We start from the raw sequence: 9038 nt of genomic DNA, 5'->3' as shown, positions 1-9038 counted from the left end.
AAGCCTCTTAATGTGTAGGGTCTGTTCACCTAGCAGTAAATAGGTACGGGATGTAACTCGAGGGGTTGTGGCCTCGCTTTCCCGGTGTGTGTTGTGTGTGGCGTGGTCTTAATCTTACCCGAAGATCGGTCACTACAAGCTCTGACCTCTTTCCGTAGGGGAAAGCCTGGCTGGGTAACCAGCAGACGACCGTGGTGGTGAATAAACACAACATAACACACACACACACACACACACACACACACACACACACACACACACACACACGTTCTTCTTCCTTTTCTTTAGAAATTCATTATTTTATTTCATGTTTTGATTTTTACAATTCTATCGAAATCTAACTTAACCTAAACAAGCTAACAGGAGTTAATTATATCTGTTCCTTCTCTCTCTCTCTCTCTCTCTCTCTCTCTCTCTCACCTGTCAGAAGCGAGGTCACGGCAGCCACAAGGAGAGATGAGGTCACAGCTGCCCCTGCAATGGGTCCCGCCACGATCCCCACCAGGTAACTCACGCCCATGGCCGCCCACATCCCCACACTCCTGTAGACTAACATGCCCACGCCCCGCCCACTGGCGCCCCATATTCCCGAGGCGTGGTTCTGGTGTGGGCGTGTCTGAGGGGCCAATGGGCGGGTTCTTACGAGGGCAGCGTAAATGTGACGGGCAGAGGCGGCCAAGGAGTGTGGGCGCCGTGGGTGGAGAAGTGGTGGTGTCATTTTGAGGGCGTGGTGGTGGTGGTGGTGGTGGTAGTTGGTGGGCGGGTGGGTGAGTGGGTGAGTCGGTCTCTTTCTCGTTCTCGTGTTCTCTCTCTCTCTCTCTCTCTCTCTCTCTCTCTCTCTCTCTCTCTCTCTCTCTCTGATAATATTCACTACTTTTCTTTTATTTTTCTTATTTTTAAAAATTTTCTTTATTTTTTCTATTTTCTTTTTTTTTCTTTCTTTCTAATTATGTTTATTTATCACTATTTCCTCCTTTCATCAAGTGTTTTTTTTTTTATTTTCCTCTTCCGTCTCCTTTATTAGTCGTTCCTTTTTACTCGTTATCTTATTTTTCTCCTTATCTATTCATGTTTATCAAGTTTTTTTTTTATTTCCATCTTCCACTTCACATTTTGTCTTCATCTTTCACGATTTTCATTTCGTCTCTCACTTCTTCCCATTTTCTTTCACTTTTATTTCATTTCCTTTCATTTTATTTCTTTATCTCGTTTTCTTTTATCTTTTCTTCACTTTACGTTCACTTTTTGTCTTCATTTCCACTATTTATTTCTATTTCCTTATTTTCCACCTTCAAAATAAACAAATATATAAATAAATAGATAAATAAATAAATAAAACATGAGATTAAAAAACATCCGTGTGTGTGTGTGTGTGTGTGTGTGTGTGTGTGTGTGTGTGTGTGTGTGTGTGTGTGTGTGTGTGTGTTCAGGAAGATAAGTCACGGCGGCGCCATTTTGTTTTCTTCATTATTCATTATTCGCCATCATTCACTCACTTCCTTCATTTCTTCCTTCCTTCCTTCACTTACAGAGTTATTCACCTTTCACTTCTCTCTCTCTCTCTCTCTCTCTCTCTCTCTCTCTCTCTCTCTCTCTCTCTCTCTCTCTCATTTATCACTGTCTATCTTTCGTATTTCTCTCCTTCCTTCCTTCTCGATGAACGAAAACCTGGAGTAGATAGAGAGAATGAGAAATTTAATCGATTATCTGAGAGAGAGAGAGAGAGAGAGAGAGAGAGAGAGAGAGAGAGAGAGAGAGAGAGAGAGAGAGAGAGGGAGGGGGGGGGGGAGGGGAGAGGAAGCCCAAAAGTAGAAAATCCAGAAACCTTATAAGATATTAATAGTGTTAGAGAGAGAGAGAGAGAGAGAGAGAGAGAGAGAGAGAGAGAGAGAGAGAGAGAGAGAGAGAGAGAACTACATAACTATTTAAAAGAAAAAAAAATTAAAACGACTTAATATTTCCTTTTTCAATATTTTTTTTCTTTCATTTCGACAAACTTACATTCATTTTTCATTTTCTCTCACATTAACAATCACTAAACAGAAATCACAGGCTTAAACGTACCTAAACATATCTTCTTCTCTTCTTTTTCTCCTTAATTTCTCTTTCTTTTCCTTCACTAAACTCTACTAAACCCCTTCAGTACCATGACGCGTTGCCATATTCACTCTGCTTACTATTTGTACTTATGTAGGGGATTAAAGTAGTGAAGACCGTTTTCTATGCCCTAATGGAACGATATTCAGTTAGCAGTATCAAATCAGTGGTATAATGTTGATTGAAGCTTCGAAAGTTTTTTTTTTGAGGGGTGTAAATGAGGCTATTGGGGTGTTGCTGTGGGTGATAGAGGTATTGCAGAGGTTGGAAGGGGTGTGGGTGGAGTTTCTGGAGGTTTACAGGCGCCCACTCAGCTGTACGGCGCCCCTATCTAAAATTCTATGGTGTTTTTAAGGGTGTTTTTCTCGTATGATTCATTTTTCAAGGTCTTATTGACTTGATTCCTCTTGTTTTTGTTTTGTTGTTTTCATTATTGTTATTGTTGTTGTTGTTGTGTACATGCGCGCAGGCTCCCCACCATTTTTCCTTAATTTTTTTTTTTTCTGTTTGTATCTATATTGTGACTGGCCATTTATCTTCTGACCTCCATAGACACTTCCTAATGTCAATAAAATCGTCTAATCACACCCAAACTCAAGGTAGAAATGCGTGCCAGTAATAAAAGGTTAAAACCTCAACTTTCTTTTCATTTAGCCTCTTTCTCCTTCCACAGGCCATTCCCCCACACAGGATAACCATGAACCACACATTAACTAACCTAATCAACACACCAATGCTCCCCAATGCTCCTTATCGCTATACTAAATTGCTTCCTTATCTATCTGTCTATACCAGGTGAAGTCTGTGTCTGTCTGTTTATCTATTTATCTGTCTATCATGTCTATCTATATATCTGTCTATACGTGTCTATCTATCAGACTATCTACTTATCTATTTATCTATGTATCTATCTATAAGGAGCCAAAAATTTATATCTATCTACCTACCTATCTATCAATTTGTCTATCTATCTATCTGTTTATCTATATACGTGGTGAAAATCTATTTATCTGTCTATCTATTTGGTTACAATGAAATGAAGAGAGATATGCTTATTAATTGAATATATAATGTTTACTATTATTATTATTATTATTATTATTATTATTATTATTATTTTCATTATTCGGGACTGATTTTTACTATACAAATTATTCTTGTCTAAAAAAATATCATGGTGAACAGAGAGAGAGAGAGAGAGAGAGAGAGAGAGAGAGAGAGAGAGAGAGAGAGAGAGAGAAATTCCCAATATGTCTTGCCTGACCGTCACGAAAGTCAAGGCCAAACACACACACACACACACACACACACACACACACACACACACACACACACACACACACACACACACTTGGCCACTTCAAGGAAAGACTAAACGGGCGATATTTGTGTGTTATTCCTAGCATGAATGGACTCTAAGGCATTTCTCTCTCTCTCTCTCTCTCTCTCTGAAACTAAACATACCTAGGCTATTCTCTCTCTCTCTCTCTCTCTCTCTCTCTCTCTCTCTCTCTCTCTCTCTCTCTCTCTACACGCGATCTTTCGTATAATTTAGTGTTAGAATAAAAAACAGAAAAAAAAGACAGGAAAACATGAACAGGACACGGCACGAGAGAGAGAGAGAGAGAGAGAGAGAAACGGACGAAGTATCTCTCTCTCTCTCTCTCTCTCTCTCTCTCTCTCTCTCTCTCTCTCTCTCTCTCTCACTTCGATACAGTTGTCAGTTATTCTCTTATTCCTTTCTTTCTTTCTTTCTTCCTTCTTTCCTTCCTTCCTTTCTATCTTCCTTCCTTACTTCTCTCATGTGTTATTTGTAAACCCTCCTTATGGCAACACTCAAACATGAACAAAGTAAATAAATAAATCAACGACCAAAAATGAAGCAAAAATAATAGAAAAAAATAAATCAATGTGTAATGGTATCGATAAATCTCTCTCTCTCTCTCTCTCTCTCTCTCTCTCTCTCTCTCTCTCTCTCTCTATCTGAAAAGTTAATTTACGCAGGAATAGATAGATAGATAGATAGATAGATAGATAGGTAGGTAGGTAGGTAGGTAGGTAGGTAGGTAGATAGGTAGGTAGGTAGATAGATAGACAGACAGATTGATGGATAGATAGATCGACAGACAGATAGATAAATAAATAGAAATACTAAAGAAAACGGGAATATCAAAAAGAAAGAAAAAGGAACAAATCACAAACCGAAACAACAAAAAAACACACAAAAAAACACGAGGGAGGGGTTAGGGAGGGATGGGGAGGGGAAAGGGGAGGGATGGGGAAAGGGGGAAGGGGGGGAAGGGGAGAGAACGTTGCCATCTTAGTGGGTCACCATTTAATCATTCACATTTTAAAAGAGCAATTGCATTTTATCGATCCGAGAAAGGTTAGGTTAGGTTTATTAGTCACACCTGGACAGATGTTCTCCCTACCCCCCCTTGAGCACAGGTGTCACAGGTAATCTCTCTCTCTCTCTCTCTCTCTCTCTCTCTCTCTCTCTCTCTCTCTCTCTCTCTCGTTTCCTCTTCCTGCCTTTTTTGTTCCACGTATGATTCAGTACGTAAAGTTACAGTAGTAGTGGTGGTGGTGGTAGTAGTAGTAGTAGTAGTAGTAGTAGTAGTAGTAGTAGTAGTAGTTGTTGTTGTTGTTGTTGTTGTTGTTGTTGTTGTTATACGCGAAAAAAAAGTGAAGAACAAGAAGGAAAAAATAAAACAAGGAAAATAAACAAGGAGGAGGAGGAGGAGGAAGAGGAGGAGGAGGAAAAGTGGAAGAAAATATAGTAGTAGTAGTAGTAGTAGTAGTAGTAGTAGTAGTAGTAGTAGTAGTAGTAGTAGTAGTAGTAGTAGTAGTAGTAGTAGTAGTAGTAGCATCAAACAAAATATAAATACAAAAATAATAAAAATAAACAGAAATAAAAGTAAGAACAATATTTCTTCAACTAGATTACCTTAAACTCACTCACTCACTCACTCTCACTCTCTCTCTCTCTCTCTCTCTCTTGATCAAAAACACATCACATTTAATTCTTAGAACTGTAAGGAAAACATTTTAAAACCAGCTATTACTACTAACTTATCTACTGTAGCCGCGTTAGGAACCTGTAGTTAGGATGGCGATGCTCTTAACAGGTCAATCACTCCCTTCCTAACCTTCACCCACAGTGGCACCAGCGCGACCTGGGTCAATACGAGGGGTCAGGACACACGCAATAGGGGAGGAGCGAGAAATGCAGCACATCCTTCCCCCGTAAAGGCTGATGGGTAACTGAGTCGAGTCCGTTTTCTCTTCGCTCACGAGTTGTCACGGGTCTTTTAACTTCTCTTTCCCGTAATGGTTCGTTCAGTTCAGCACGTGGATGGTTTTTAATGGTGATTCACGCTATTCTAACATCTATTATTCATATATTTTCGTTTTTGTCTTTTTTCCTAGTCTATTTTGCTTATCTGTGGCTTTAGTAAGTTGTGCCTTGTGGATTTTTATTTATCACAATTAGTTTCGAAATATCCTGCTCTCTCTCTCTCTCTCTCTCTCTCTCTCTCTCTCTGATATGGTAGGTCAAGTTGGTTAAATTTGTAGAAAAAGAAGCAAATAAATAAATAAATAAATAATTGTGGATACGCTTTTTACTTCGTTTGTCTCATTATTATGGAATTTGTAACCTTCAGCAAAGCCTTCAGAGAGAGAGAGAGAGAGAGAGAGAGAGAGCAGTACACACAACATTCAGAGAGAGAGAGAGAGAGAGAGAGAGAGAGAGAGAGAGAGAGAGAGAGAGAACAGTAGCTACACACAACATTCAGAGAGAGAGAGAGAGAGAGAGAGAGCAGTACACACAACATTCAGAGAGAGAGAGAGAGAGAGAGAGAGAGAGAGAGAGAGAGAAAGAGAGAGCGAGCTTGAAGGCAGCAAGGCGAGATAACTTTATCGCTAATCCCACCTCTCTCTCTCTCTCTCTCTCTCTCTCTCTCTCAACTATTCTAATTCTAATTGTTTCTTTCTTACTCTCTCATTCCTTGTGGCTCTTTCACTCTCACAGATATTCTCTCATTCACTCACTCTCACTCACTCTTACTCTCTCCCTCTTTGTCACTCTCACACTTATTTCTTTCTTTCACACTGTCTTTTTTTCCCTTCATGTTGTCTCTCACGCTGGCTCATGCTCTCTTATTTCTTCATAGCCACAGTCACTCTCACTCTACCACTCTCAATTCAATCATGCTTTCCATTCAACTCGGTCACTCTTGCCTTCACTCTCATTTGCTCAACTAGTTCAATTCACTCTCTCTCTCTCTCTCTCTCTCTCTCTCTCTCTCTCTCTCTCTCTCTCTCTCTCTCTCTATATCTATATATATATATATATATATATATATATATATATATATATATATATATATATATATATATATATATATGTTGTGTGTGATGTGGTCTCAGTCCTACCCGAAGATCGGTCTATGAGCTCTGAGCTCGCTGTACGATGATTGTTCAACGATTATCGCTCCACGATAGTAGTGGGTGTGCCAGATAGACAAACTGGTAAATAACAAAAAGATCCAAGGATAATATGTTTATTATATAAACTTACTAATATTGATTGATAATAACAATGATAATAATAATAATAATAATAATAATAATAATAATAATAATAATGATAATAATAATAATAATAATAATAATAATAATAATAATAATAATAATAATAATAATAATAATAATGATAATAATAATAATAACAATAATAATAAAAATAATAATGATAATAATAAACTTTTAAATTATAACATTAATGACTTAAGATGAGATGAAGTCACGTTAGGTCATTCATAATTACGTAATATATCTAATAATAATCATAAATGTTCGTAAATAAATGTATATATGGACGAAGACAATGTTTCATCATAAATGTGTGAGAGAGAGAGAGAGAGAGAGAGAGAGAGAGAGAGAGAGAGAGAGAGAGAGAGAGAAAAGTTATTCAAACAACTCTTTAATAAATTGTTCAAATATAAATCAAACACACAAACAAATATTATTATAAAAAAAATCAAGAAATGGAGAAAGAAATTACCCTGCCATCTCCTCAGAAATCTACATAATAATAATAATAGTAATAATAACAACAATGATAATACAATACACAAAAACTGAATCAAATAAAACCCAGATGGAATTAAAAGCTTTGGGTTCCGAGGGGTCTCCAAGCACACGGGTTCGAATCCTGTCTACGGTCAAAGTGTAGGTCGGGCTTCCTCACTCGGGGCAACGGTTTCCTAACGGGTGGGCTTTGAGATAGGAGATACCCCCAAAAAATATCCCCTTTAGCCCATAAATTCCCGTGAAAAGCCCACATGGTATAAAAAAAAAAAAAAGGAGACGCTCAAACCAACTCGTAGACAGAGTTGATACTATCACGGCGAGACAGGGAAGGCATCTGCTGATCCCTTACTACCCTTACCACCGAGTTTCTCCTGCAGAAGGGCGAGGCTGGAGGGCGCGAGAGGAGGGGGTTTTGAACTGCGGGGTGTATGTTGAGAAGACTGGGGTTCGTGGCGCTCAGACACAAGGGTTGGTGTGGGGTGGAGAGCACTGGTTCGTTGATGTACCATATTGGGGGTCCTGATGGCGTTGTTTGAGTCCTTAAGTGTTTCCAGCAGGCGTATAGAAGCAGCAGCAGCAGCATACCAACAGCCACCCCCACAGTTATAGCACACGTATGTCCTAGGGAAGAGGAGAGAAAGGGGAGTGTGTAATTAGCTATAGTTGTGTGAACCTCTTCTGTACCATGACGCGTTTCCGTATTCATTCTGGTGACTATTTGGTGGTTTTATACAGCTTTAGAAACTTATGTGTGGGGATTAGAATATTGAAGACTGTGGCCATTAATCTTCTGCCCTCCACAGACCCTTCCCATTGTCAATAAAATGGTCTAATGGTGCACAAATCTCAAGATAAAAATGCGTCTTAGTACAGAAAGGGTAAGATAAAGGCAGGTATTCTGAAACGTTTTGCTCTCTCACTGCTTCTGTTCTTCAAGGCCTCAAAGATCGTCAGTCGCGTTCTCAAGAAAGCTTCTCCTGTTAGTGATGTTAAATGATGTTAATGATGTATAGAGTTGGTTAATCTGTGACCACAACTGTACAAACTCGTTATGATACAATCCTGTGTCACTTCAGTTTGTCTTTGGAAAGGAGAGGAGCGACGCAGTAATGCAGAATATAGCCTCGAGTTAAGTGCAGCTACTACTACTACTACTACTACTACTACTACTACTACTACTACTACTACTGCTACTACTACTACTGCTACTACTACTACTACTACTACTACTACTACTATTATTACTACTACTACAACTACTACTACTACTACTGCTACTACTACTATTACTACTACTACTGCTACAACTACTATTACTACTACTACTATTGCTACTACTACTACTACTATTATTACTACTACTACAACAACAACAACAACAACAACAACAACAACAACTACTACTACTACTACTACTACTGTTTTCGCTTTTACTACATTTTGGTGCTACAATTACTACTACTAACATTTATTTATGCATATTGTAAAAAAAATTGCAGCTATTACTACTACTACTACTACTACTACTACTACTACTACTACTACTACTACTGCTACTGCTACTACTACTACTACTACTACTATTACTTACTTTCCATTCTGAAGCAATATTCCATCACAGGTTACATATATTTCAAGTTTTCTTTTGTATTTCCAAACTAATGCTTCCTTATTTTTTTTTTTTTTCCTTTTCTAATATTATTTTACTTGTTTCTTGCGATTCTTTCTTAATCTTTCCTTTTGTTGTTGTTGTTGTTATTGTTTATTATTTTCTATTTCGTTTTGCTTTCTTGTTCTTTCTTATTGTTTTCCTGTTTTTCTTTGTTTTTCTCTTATTCGTTCTT

The 9038-nt window shown here is 38.2% G+C and overlaps 2 protein-coding genes across 2 annotated transcripts in view; both read right to left on the bottom strand.

Moving 5' to 3' along the window:
• Nucleotides 1–5372, bottom strand: part of LOC123512767 (cationic amino acid transporter 2, vacuolar-like) — a 22776-nt gene extending 17404 nt beyond the window's left edge. Inside the window, 2 exon segments of the mRNA XM_045269344.1 lie at nucleotides 421–1289; nucleotides 5170–5372. Of these exon segments, the coding sequence (XP_045125279.1) occupies nucleotides 421–718 (298 nt within the window). The 5' untranslated portion in view covers nucleotides 719–1289; nucleotides 5170–5372.
• A 2074-nt stretch (nucleotides 5373–7446) lies between these two features.
• On the bottom strand, nucleotides 7447–8925 carry LOC123512795. Its single transcript, XM_045269380.1, has 2 exons — nucleotides 8786–8925; nucleotides 7447–7815 (listed from the first exon to the last, which is right to left on the bottom strand). The coding sequence occupies exons 1-2, from the start codon at nucleotides 8808–8810 to the stop codon at nucleotides 7475–7477; spliced, it is 366 nt and encodes a 121-aa protein (XP_045125315.1). The 5' UTR covers nucleotides 8811–8925; the 3' UTR covers nucleotides 7447–7474.
• Nucleotides 8926–9038: the final 113 nt, after the last annotated feature.

The sequence above is a fragment of the Portunus trituberculatus genome, chromosome 34, assembly GCF_017591435.1.
Source record: "Portunus trituberculatus isolate SZX2019 chromosome 34, ASM1759143v1, whole genome shotgun sequence".
Classification (NCBI taxonomy): Eukaryota; Metazoa; Arthropoda; class Malacostraca; order Decapoda; family Portunidae; genus Portunus; species Portunus trituberculatus.
Note: the sequence above shows the minus strand (reverse complement) of the source record. Positions and strands in the feature narration are given on the sequence as shown.